General features: G+C 42.8%; 1 protein-coding gene across 1 annotated transcript; it reads right to left on the bottom strand.

Moving 5' to 3' along the window:
- Positions 1 to 2,821: 2,821 nt before the first annotated feature.
- NR0B1 (nuclear receptor subfamily 0 group B member 1) lies at positions 2,822 to 5,502 on the bottom strand (the record flags this gene model as incomplete). The annotated part of the gene is made up of 2 exons (XM_083855500.1): positions 2,822 to 3,421; positions 4,950 to 5,502. 2 exons carry the CDS (start codon positions 5,500 to 5,502, stop codon positions 3,177 to 3,179), a joined length of 798 nt encoding a protein of 265 aa, XP_083711626.1. The 3' UTR covers positions 2,822 to 3,176.
- Between the last annotated feature and the right edge of the window lie 7,239 nt (positions 5,503 to 12,741).

Raw genomic sequence — 12,741 nt, 5'->3', positions numbered from 1 at the left:
CTGTGGGAGGGTCTTCACCTGCTCTCCTTCTTCTAGTAAAGGCTACATTACCAAGAAGCATCCTTTAATGGCCACTTTCCTTTCCACCCTGACTCCCTGAGGCCTCCAGCACTTTGTCCTGTTCCTGTTGCCCAGGATACCCAGGAAGATCATCCCTTGTGTCACAGCAGTGGCCATGGCCATCTGAGGCTGTCTGGGCCAGAGTTCACCCACCCTGCACAGGACAGAAAAGGATCTAGCTTAGTACTTCTCCTACCCAGCAGAAAAATGAGCACCCAGGGCCAAAGATCCAAGTAGATTTGCTTAACTCTGTGAGCACTGTATGCTGTTGAAGAGCACAGCTGCACAGCTGCCATTATGGCCTCTTCTACAGCAGCAGCACCAGTGCAGAGAACAGGCCACCTGTCCCAGCAGGTCAGTGAGGATGTCTGTGTTCCCTTCAGTGTCAGCTTCTGGGGTTGGTTCTTCCCTGCTCTGCAAATTTTCTGGACTTGATAGACTAATCTTCCCACTGTGACCTTTTCGTTCAGTCTCTGGCTTGTGTTGTGAATTATGATCTCTCTCCAATTCCTTCTACTCAACTCCTGGCACATTGTCCCCACACTAAAATCAGACCCTTCCCCAGTGCATTCCAGAACCATACCCAACAGCTCTCTCTCATTCTTGCATAGTTCTTCCAAGTCTTCAGCTTGGTTCCTGCTACAGATCTATGGTTTTTTGTCTTGCTTTGTCATTCCTCTTCCTCTGGCCTATGAAGAGTTGGGGTTTTTTGTGGGTTTTTTTGTTGTTGTTGTTGGTTGTTTGTTTGTTTGTTTTTTGGCAGTTCTCTGCAAAAACCTTGATAAATTTGTTTTCCCATTCTGATTTCCTACTTACCATTCCCAGGTGCTTCCATTAGAACAAACAGCTGAATGACTAACAGTATTGCTGGTCCAAGAGAAATATGATAGAACACAGTTCAAAGTGGATTTGCAGTGCCTGGATCATGAAAACTACAATATTTAGTAGCACAACTACTAGACCCAAATGTCTCAAGGTAACTGTTCAGCTGAAAATACTGGCCTCTGACCAAGGCTCAGCTACAATTAATTGTTAGGCATACTGCCAGCAAGTCTCTTCTGCCACTTAGCAGAAAAATCTGAACACTAGTGTGAGTATTAATGAATTCTGTGTGGTGATGAAGTTGTTTCAATCTGAGGCTGTTGGGCTGTTGGAGTTCTTTTTAGTCCTTACCCAAGATTCATCATCTGCCACTAACCACTGTTTAACATCATGCTTTGTGCTTTTGTGGAAAGAGGTTTCTTTGTCAGGCATCCTTGGAAGCTAACTATTGTGAACTCATATATTGCCTACAAAGAGGGAAACATATACACCTATTTATGTTACAGAGATATCAGATATATATTCAAAAGCTCTTCTAAACCCACAGAACATTTATGCATGCACAGTCAATATTATTCACATGTAGATGTTTGTTATAGGTGTGCATATATGTGTGTGTACATATAAAAGGATCAACGTATCATAAAAACTAAGCCTGCTCCATTATGGTCTGAACTGATCTGAAGTCTGGACTGGTAGTAAAGATCACTTTACTTACTTCTTTTTCATTCATTTGAATTTTTGGGACATTCCTCATGGTACACATGCCCACACAGAGTTATGTGAGCACTAGAACACTGTTTATTTATGGGTCACCATTGGTTTTTTGAGATGGGGATTGTTTCTTGCTCAGTTGTTTTTCCTTGGTGACAATGTCAAAGTCCATGAGGAGATCCTTAGTGCCATGGCTGTACAAATCTCCATGACATTTATGAATGAACTTGTACACCTAAGGATGTTTGGCTACTTCTCAAACAATTTCTGCTTCCCATAAGTTTTATCTGGGTAGGTAGAGGCCAACAAAAGTGCCCCTGCTCCTTACCTTAGTGTAGGAGCTGTGATTATCCTTTGCGCAAGGTGGCAGCAAAAGAAAGCTCTTCAAACTCCTTCCTCTCTCCCCTGCACACCTCCTGTTAGGGAGAGTAACTCCTCCAACTTTATTAATTGTGTTTTTAAAACCACCTGTTGCTAGTAATTAATATATGAACAATACATGGAGTTACTGATACCTTTTACTTTGGGAATATTGTCACACTTCACTCTCCATTTCTTTACCAACATTCCCCTGGGGAAAAGCTAGAAAACTGAATGTAAAGGAAAAAAAGCCATGAGACAAATCTCCCTTAAATCACTGATTTTCCCTTTCTAATTTCATTTTTACAACAGGGTATTTTTCCAATGAAATACAATGACTTTGGGAGAAATTATCAAGTCCAAGAAAAAATAAATAAAATAAAATAAAATAAAATAAAATAAAATAAAGTTTAATTAAGACATCATCACATGAACTGACAAATTGTGATGGATGTACCAGTGGTACACCATGTTCCAGCATAATAATATTGTTTTTCAAAAGGAATAAGTAGTCTGGAGAATCTGACTATTGAAGTCCCAGTTAGCAGTTATCTAGATGAAATAAAAGTGTGGAATCCACCCTGCTGGTTTTCCTGACCCTAATCAGCATTTGCTGTTTGCATATTTTTGGAGGCAGTTTTTGTTCGTTGGTTGTTTTGGGGAACAGATTTATTTAATTTTCCTAGAGCCCAAAATGTGTTGAAGGGAATGTTTTACTGCAAATATTAGAGTTGATGAAGCCACTTTAAAGTTCATTAAGCCTCAAAATACTCCTAACACATCTTCCCCATATGGAAGAAAACCATGGGCAAATATTGAATAACCTTCATAGATTTCACTCTCAATAGAAGTCAATAAAGCCAACAGAAGTAGTAAAAATAGCAGTAAGACTGTGCTTATTTTGAAAAAGCAGGGATTACTCACCTTGAAAGTACAATATAGTAAATATGTTCTTTATTCAGAGGCATGGTAAAAGAATAGCCAGTCAGCTTTGGATATGAAGATTCTCTACAACCTTAAAGCTTGTTTTGATGACCAAAACCACTGTGTTTAATAAAATTACTTTCAGAACTTGAAGAATATTTTATTATGGAATACAAAAATACTATCTATGTAAAAACAATAAGTTAGTTTATTTACAATACTTTACACTATCTTGCTCTGTGGCTTCCTTTGCACTGGACTTCTTTTCATTATTTTACACACCTTTACAATTTTAATTATAATTTTGCACAAAGCATTTCCAAAAGCATGTCATCCATGTTCACTGCTCCAATGATGGGCCTGAAGAATAATTCAGCAACCACATTAGCATTAATAGATCTTAACAAGGAGAGAACAACATTCAGCTTGGCAAATCTGGCTTCATCACCTCTGTGAATGAGTCTGACATGTTCATTTAGAGCTTGTTGTGCTTCCCTCTGCAATCCTTCAATGTACTGCGTGCACTGCAGTCCAGGTAGATCTGAAAAGAAAAATAAATTATTTTGTTTACATACTTTTTGTTTATAAATCAACATTATTATTACAGAACAGCTCCCAACAGCTCACAGACTGTAATTATCACCCAAAGAAAGAAGCAAATTAAATTTCTAGAGGACTTCTTGTATGCAAAGTCAACATGCCAAATTTATTGAGCAGGTCAAATTCTTATCATATTGGTGTTCTGGATATTTAATACTCTTCTTCACAACCCTGAAACACGATGTTTGTCAACATTCACTTAAGTGTTAATCAAATTAGTTGATAAAAACTTTGATTGAAGAATGTTCTCTAAAACACCATTACAGTGTGGAAGACAACAAAAATAACTTTCTCAATGTTACACTTCTGCAAAAATGCACTGCTTACATTTAAGGCTTCTTTTGACAACAGTTTCTACTCCACTTTATAAGTGGCAAGAAGCACTGACTCCAACATTGGACAGGAAGTTTCCCAGTGAACCAGAGTAGGGATACTGAAAGATGGAAGGTGCAGAATTAAGACTATATGCGACCAGAGAATCATTTTGGATGGGAAAGACCTCCAAGATCAGCGAGTCCAACCATCAGCCTAACACTGCCAGGTCCACCACTAAACCATGCTCTTGAGAAACATATCTACACATTCCTGAACACTTTCAGGGATGGTGATTCAACCACTTTCCTTGGCAGCCTGTTCCAACGCTCGACCACCCTTCCAGAGAAGAATTTTTTCCTATCAGAACAATGCCTCTATCTTTTGCATTAGACCAGCTTCCAAATTTGACTTGTGTAACATAAGCTTCGCCTGAACTATTGCACACTTGTCTGTGTGCAAAGCTACACAAGCAGGATGATAAACGCAAAGTACCACTACAGGAACTAACCATCAATAACTAAGGGTTTGGCGGTGGGAGTTCCACTTTCACAGGGCACTGTCATACTTGGGACGTGCCATATCCAGCCTGCAGCTGCCTTTCAGGTCAGTCACCGACGTGATAATAAGTCCCTTGGTAAAGCTGCATCTATGGGAGTCTTCACAAAGAGAGATGGCAAAAAACCCCACCCGATCATAAATGCTCTGCCAAAAGCCACCACGGCACTTTGTTGCTGGAAGCCCTGAGCCTTCCCTCGCCCCCGGGGCGCGCAGACCCGCGGGCACAGCACGGGCAGAGCCGCCGCCCTCGGGCCGGGGAGCAGAGACAGGTGCCCCCGCTCCCGCTGAGGGAGACGAGCGAGGAGCCGCTGCTGAGCCCCAGCTCTCCCTATCCGACTGCCAGGCGCCTGGAGTTCGCTTTGTTCGTGGAAAGCGCCAGCCCCCAGGACCCCAGAGCGAGCCGCAGCCGGACCCCCTCTCTGCCTCCGGCCGGGTGCTGAGGAAGGGGCAGAAGGTGAAACTCTGCTCAGCGCTCCTCTCCTCCAGCCCCTTTTCCACCCTGAGGAAGGTGTGCCCGCTTCCCCGGGGACACAGGGGGCTCTCCCCGCCCTCCGCTGCCCCGTGGCACAGACCCCGCTCCCCGCCCGGCCACTCACCCGGGTTGAAGAGCACCGTCCCCTTGAGGTAAGCGTACTCTTTGGTGCTGATGTCCAGGCTCCAGCACTTGGCCAGGAAGCCCTTGATAGCCTGGATGTGGCCGGCCGCGGGCAGGTGCGGGCCGTGGTGCTGCCGGCCCGGTGGCGGTGGCCGCTCGCCCTGGCGCCGGGCGGTGAGGATGCGCTGCAGCATGCTGGGCTCCGCGCTCTCCACCGTCTCCAGCTGCACCCGCTCCTGCGCCAGCCCCAGCAGCAGCAGGGGCGCCCAGCAGCTCCGCACCAGCAGCAGCTGCTCCTCCAGCGGCAGCTCCTGGAAGCAGGGCACGTTCTGGACGAAGCGCAGCGTCTTCACCAGCACGGCCGAGGCCGCCTTGCAGGCCACCTGCGGGCTCCGCAGGGCCACCCTCCGCCGCGACCCGCAGGGGCAGCCCCGCGGAGCCGGCCCGGCGGGCGGCACGGCGCGCTCCTCGCTGCGGAGGATGCTGTAGAGGATGCTGCCGCCGTGCCGCCGGCCCTCCGCGCAGCAGCGGCAGCGGCGCTCCGAGCACGCCATGGAGCCGCGGGGCCGGCGCCGGGGGCCGGGCTGAGCCGCCTGCCAGGCTCGGCGGGGCGGTCCTGCTCCTCCTGGTGCCGCTCGCCCTCTGCCCGGCGCCTTAACTTATTTATAGCCGGCGGGTGTGTGTGTGTGTGTGTGTGTGTGTGTGTGTGTGTGTGTGCAGCCGCAGGCGCTGTACCGGCGGTTCAAAGGGGCAGACACTCTTTACTGGCTGGAAAAGAGGCAGGGCGGGGGGAGGAGGGGAGATGAATAAAAAGAAACAAGCCCTCCTCCTCCTCCTTCCCTGAGATAGCGATACCCAGGGGGAGCCGCTCAGGCTGCGGCGTGATGAGCGCAAATCGCACCCTCCTCACCTCTCGGGATGTTCCTTCCCGGCCCCTCTTCCCGAGTCCCAGCCCGGCTGATGTTGTGCCGGGATGCTTCGGACAGGGCAGGGCAGGGCAGCTCCCGCCGCTCTCTCGTTTTGCCACCGTAGGGAGCAGCTCCCGGCCCGCCAGCCCCGCGGGACCCCACCGAGAAATGACAACCGGCCCCTTCACAAGCACCCGAGGGGTCTGGGGGAGCAGAGAGAGAGGTGTATGGGTGAAGAAAGGAGCGCTGAATTGGTCCAAAATGTGACCCCGCTAATGACATCGAGGACTTTTGTGTATGCCTGCCCTAAGGAGTGATGCTTTGTGTGCCGAATGAACTCCTCGGTGCTGCCGTGCCGGGAGGGAGAATCGGACACGACCCTGCCCAAATGGGTGCTCTGTGAGGGTGCAAACAAGGCTCTGTCAGGGTGCCCCGAGGCTGGTGCTGCTGCAGCACCCAGTGGGGTCCCCCCATGGAATCACTCCCATTGATAATTCCCTTGCTCTGCCTTTCAATACGCGGCCCATCTTTCTAATGCCATGTTGTTCCATCCATTTTTATTATCCCTTCAGGCTCTGCTTCTCCATGAATCTCTCCTCTTAGACACTTTCCTGTGACCCATGTCCTCCAAGTGGTGTATGGACTCCAAAGCAAGGGAGCCTTCCATCCTTCCAGCCCTTGATGTTTACTCAGGAGGGACAGGGGAATAGTGATTGTCCCAGTGTGGACTCTTGAATGAAAAATAAGCACTTTCTCAGCTGGGTTAAATAAAAGTGGGTGCAGCAGAGCAGAGTAAATAAACACTATAGAAAATAGCTACTTCTGTCTGCTGCAAATGCAGAAACATTTCCTGGTTCATGTGATCTGGAGGAACCTTGACAGAGAGTTAGAGAAAGTATCTGATTTTAAGCAAAATTCTGTACCTTCACCAGTATCTGCTACCAAGAAGACTAAATCACCCTTGGAAAGCTGCATTTTCTTTCCATAAAGGTTGTTTCTTTGTTTTAAGCAAATACCACTGGGTGCTTTGGATTTTGTAGAAACAAAATAATTTTGAGCTGGATTTTGGCAATTGCTTTTCCCTGTGAAGTCAGTCCAAGCCTATCAGCTTACACAGGTACAAAGTCATACAGTCTTTTCCCTCTAAGTGTTTCTTCACAATTGGACTCAGAGAGGACATGCTTTACAAATGGATTTTACAAACGGCTTGTGTTTTTTGTAAGACACTTTTCTATAAAGTTATGTAAAATACTAATGGGCTACCTGTCTCCAAATGCAAGCTGTCCAAAATCTAGATTATCATACTTTTGGTTTTACCTATGAAATGCATTTTCTTTTTCTACAGACCCAAGCATGATAAAGCCCTTTATTGGCTTTGCAGTAGAAGAGAACTACTACAATGCACCAATTAAGTGATGTCTAAAGTTTGCTGACAGATCAGTGATTTTGCCAAATATCCTTTAAGAAAGAAAAGATGATAGATTTACTAAACAAATGTACTACTACTAAATATTACTGAATTTTTATTTTGGATAGTATCACTGGTAATGAGAAAACAGTCATTTATTTGTCTAGAATATTTCTTTGCCATTCTAGATTGCTTCCTGTTATAGTCATCAGTGTTTCCTCAGCATTAGGATTTTAGATGGCTTATTTCAGCCTTTTTAGTAATTTTCTTCTTAGTTTTTTGGGGGGAGGGGTTGTTCACTAACTTCAGAGGTAAGTCTTGTCAAATTTTAGAAAAATATCACCTTTAAGCTTTTAGCTGTCTTCAGTAGCATTTCTCCTATGAGGTACAGATTATTAGTCTGACTGTGGAATCTAGATGTGTTTTTTATGAGTTTGTAACTTGGAAAATATCTACGGGAAAGCATGATACAGCTGAGACTGGAATCACTGCCTTTGCAGCTTTGACCTTGGACTCCAACTGTGGGAATGTTCTGCTTATTATGGGAGGATGGTGTTTACACAGGGCTATAGACAAAGGAAATATTTGTAAATAGAACTTTTACACTAAGTATACAATAGATTTTTTTTCCCCCTGATGTAGCAATATTGGCTGCAGGGATTTAATTTTTCAAGGTATTTCTCTTTTAAACAAGTCTCAAATGTAAATGCACTTCTTCTGTTATATAATCATTTTGCTGACTCTTCATTTTCTAAACAAACTTATATGAAAAGTCTTTGTCTTTGATAATTATAATCCAGTGTGTACCCCACATTGGAACTGAAACTTGGTTTACTATTCAGTGCCAGAAATCACATTGGTCTAGTTATAAGTGTACTTCTTTTTCTGACAATTGCATGTAAACACTCATTTCTCTCATTCCAATTCTTAATGTATTCTGATATACACAGAAGTCTATTTTATTCAGGGTAGATCATCTCTTTCCCAGCTAAAATATTAATAATATCCTATAAATATTTGTGGTTTTCATGTTGGTATTTAGCAATTTGTACAGTCTTTATTTAAAAATCTGGGTTCTGCCTGTCCACAGCATTCAAGCTGAATTAACAACAAAGCATTCTATTCAAAAGCAAAACCAAAGTCTCTCACAGAAACCTGTTTGATGGAAAATGCATGAAAACCCTTATAGAATAAAGAGGAAATGCCTGGTTTCTCCTGGAAGATCTGATGTTACATGGATATTACCAAGCTCCTTGTGGTACAGTCATGGATAGGTTTACAAGCCTCCAGACAAAGGATTAGTTGTATTGTTTGGGGCTTTTTTCTATTGTTTTTGTTTTGGGTTGGTCTTGTGTGTGTGCCTGTGTGGTTACAGGGTTTTTTTTTACTCAGACAAAGCCTTGGATATGGAGGTGATACAGTGAAGTCTTGGCAGCCTCACTCTCTCATGTTGCTGCTCAGTGACTCTGTATCACTCATCTGGTAGCACATTTGGTTCTTGGCCAGAGGGCAAGACTTCAGTTTCAGAACAAGACCAAACAAGCATTTGTTTTTATGCCCTCAGTGCTTCAGTGCACCATTAACTTGAGAAAAGCCTTTTTTCCAGAGTAGAATTTGATCCTGATGTCCTTTGAACACACACTATTCCTTTTAGTATAAGTGCTGAAGAATAAAATTTGATTTTAAGATCAGATGTAAAGCAGACTCAATTTGGTGATTAGCACAAGAGAAATTAACTTTTCTCTACAGAAAAACAAAGTTTAAGGTGGAATTTTGTTATAAAGATATGATAAGCAATATGTCTTTTGTAAAAATAAATGCTTTATTAAAACAAGGTTTTGCAATTGAAGTACATTGCTGCTTTTCATTCTTTCCTCATTATGACTATCCATTCATTAGACTGACCACCATTCACATTTCCCCTATTTTGTCTGGGGTGTTTTTTGAAATAATTGGGGATTAAGGGAAAAGTAGTTCTACCTCTGTGCTGTACCGCACACTGCTGATGGCACTATTGTCCCCTTCCTGGATGGACACTGGACTCCTTAGGAGGAGCAAACTGAGAGCCTGAGGCAAAGATAGTTGAGGTGGCCCCAGCTGAGAGATGCTGACCAGAATTTCCAGAGCTTTTTCAGCTCCCCTAGGGCTGTGATTTGACAGTGTTTCTGTGTCCCACCAGCAGCTCACCTAACAGTGTGTGCCTGTTCTGGAGCAGGATGAGCATATGGTGGCATTTTTATGGAATTAGCCAGAGTATGTAAAAAGAAGTTTATCCCAGGTTTAGACCTTCCTGCCAGCTGCTTGAAAGCAGATGATGTCTAATCTGCTATAAACTGTAATGGTGCAAACTCAGCCTTTTAACATATCTTATAGAAACCAGGACATGCAAAAGGGAATACGTTGTTGTTGTTGTTGTCAGATCAGTTCTTTGTAAAATGTGGCTATGGCAATTTGGATACAGAAATAGCAATTCTGAATTTCAATTTACTCTTGTTGGACCGTGCACTTCACTGTCATATTTTCACTGGCAGATAGCAAATTTAAGGAGGCTTCACATAGCACAGGCCTGGCCTTTTTTTTTCGACCCATATGGTAATTTAGCTTAGCTAATGCTTGATTATTCTGTTAGAGTTAACTAGGTTTTGGGGTAGGGAAAATTAGGGGAAGAAGCAAACTTGTAAACTTTTTACAGTGAAAGGCACTCAGTTATTTCCCATTAAAAAAAGATTAATTGATCTTTGGGGTCTGTAAAGAGCTGTGGGCCCCAGCAATCCAGAACTCTACATTTAGATACACTATTGGGGTTTCAGTGTTTGGATATAAGTAATAACTTATATTTTGGTCCAAAGCAGGTTGATGGGGCTCCCAAAAATCTGCCAGTGGGGAATGTTGCAGGTGCAGTCCCATAATCCTTCCTGAGCCAATCTAGCAGCTCACTGGAGCTGAGAGGTGACTCCCACAGAAGTGTTGCTGCCACTGCTTCTTTTGCCCCAGCTCTACACACACCTGCTTCTTTGGTGAACCAAATCTTCTTTCAAACCTGGTAGCATTTTTGTGAAGTCATCACAAGAAAATTAGCAGAGAATTGAGATACCTTGAAATGTGCTTTCCATGCCTTATTTTACCCAGTAATACTTTTGAAGTTTCTGCCCCACCTGAGAAGTCAAAACACTCATGATACAGAAGAGCTGTCCCTGTGAGTCAACAAAAAACTATTACATCAAGGGAAAAAAAAAAAAAAAAAAAAAAAAAAAAAAAAAAAAAAAAAAAAAAAAAAAAGTCATTTTCGGCTAATTGAATGAACTGAATTCAGCTAGGGTTAAAATGGGTGCCAGAGCAGGTGGAGCGGTGAGATTATCCCATCCTTCCAGGAGAATGGGGAAAGAGCAGGAAATACTGCTGCAAACCAGGATTCCACTCAGCCACCAAGTGGAACTGCTCCTCCAGGAAGGTAAAGCCCTAAATCTTGAGAGCAGAAAATAGTAAGTGTTATGAGAGGGCTTGTAGCAAGCCTTGGTTTTAAATTATTCTTTTAAATATCATGCAAAATTGATCCATACTCTCGCTAATGGCACTTGAATAAGGGAATTGTGTTATAAAATATTAGTGTAGAAATAGCTTTCAGTTACCTTGAAGAACACATTGCTGATACAGAATAACAGATGGGTAACAGGCAAAAAGCTCAATTAAGTTAGATACTGTTCAAGGTTGTGGCTTAAAGAATAAAACACATTCTAGCTCTACAGTGGCAGGAGGATACGATGTATCCATCACACCAATTTTTAAGTTTAAAGTTCTCTATGTTGCTGCCTCTAATTGTCTGAGACCAGTGAGTTCACAGATACACTTTCATTTGTGACTAATAGCAAAGGATATTCTGCTAATAAAAATTTACATTCTAATAGGCCTATAATTTGGCATGCATTTTATCTGAATATCAATTTGCAGGTTTTTAAAATCTGTACATCTTTCTATAGGTTTTAATCCAGATATATTTCATCCAAGCTGGGTATTTAAAAATACTGTCCTCTGGTGAATCAGTGATAAAATTTCTCATTAGATTAAGTTTGTGTTATGGTATTAAAACTGTATTTCTTTAATTTTTATTATTCTTCAAACATGAATTTGAAAGGAACATATATAATTTAAAGCTTCACCTATAATCTATATAGCAAATACTTATGATCTTCAAATAACTTCAGCAGTTCCTTGCATTTTTTGCTTCAATCACCATTCACCAGGTTTCTAAATTTTCTACCCATTCTGTAGCTAACAGGGAAAGCATTTGGCATTCTGTTCCGCTGGCAGACAGGACAGACTGCATCTTCAGTTTTGTCAAAATAATCACATTAGCTTACCCTCTTTAAAGAAAGGATTTTTCTAACCTGGATCTTTTCAACACCAGCGGATTAGGGAGTGACCCAGCAATGCTGTGAGTACATCCAGTGTTCTTGTAGTCACTGATAGCCCAAAGTACAGGGGGAAGTCCTGACATCTTATCCGAGCTGCAGCCAGACAGCATCCTTGGCTGGGCTGCAGCTCAGACTTCCAGGCTGAGGAGCACCATCCACTCCCCTTCCTTCTTCCTGAGGGCACTGTAAAACACAGAGCTGCTACTGACTGAAGTGTAGCCTCTGCTCAGCTCTGTGCCTCAGCAGGACACCATTCACCTCAGTTTGCAAACTCAGACCAAGACATTAAAATCCACCAGTACACTGCTTGTTTATCCAGGTTTTTGCCACTCCTACTGTGTAAAATTAGCACTATGTTACTACTTTCCAGATTCAGCTCATAACTTCTATTCTCTTGTTACATAGATCCCTATGTAACTAATTTTACTAATTTAAAATCACAGGAATAATCCCTGTCAATACTCAGCCCTTTTTTAATGAGTAAAACATATTTATCTTATAAACAGCTTTCAAGCTAAAACTTTTAAGGTATTTTTTCTCTTTAGAAATCCTTTCTTAGATATCCTTTTTGCTCATTGCAGCACTTTTTCCAGTTTCTGGAAGCTTTTGAATTATGGACATCAGAACTTTACAGAGGGTTCCACTTGTACTGTTCTCACCAGTGCCAGAGAGAGACTCCCCAACTCACATTGATTACTCTAGGCTCCCACATTAAAGAATCATTACTCTTTTGGGGTCATAATTGCATGTTGCACTGGGAGCTCATGTCAGACTGCCCCTCTTCTGTGACATGCTACATAGTTTTCTGATCTTCTCTCAAAACCAGAGCTGTTTATTAGCAGAAGTAGAATGTCTTTCTTGTTTTAATTCTGTGTTTGGTTGCATTGTAGTGTGTTTTATGAGAACAGGTCCAGCAATCCAAGGGGAGAGTTTTTCTGGCCTTCAATTACTTACATTGATTCTCATCTTTATCCATGAATGCCTACATAACTCTTGAGATTGAGATGGAAATATTTTCCTCAGTAAGTGTGTTTTGTTCATTGAAATTTTGTGAATTTCTTAAGT

Source organism: Zosterops lateralis (genome assembly GCF_965231275.1).
Source record: "Zosterops lateralis genome assembly, chromosome: 2".
NCBI lineage: Eukaryota > Metazoa > Chordata > Aves > Passeriformes > Zosteropidae > Zosterops > Zosterops lateralis.
The sequence above is the reverse complement of the archived record's forward strand: the minus strand, read 5'-3'. Positions and strand labels throughout refer to the sequence as shown.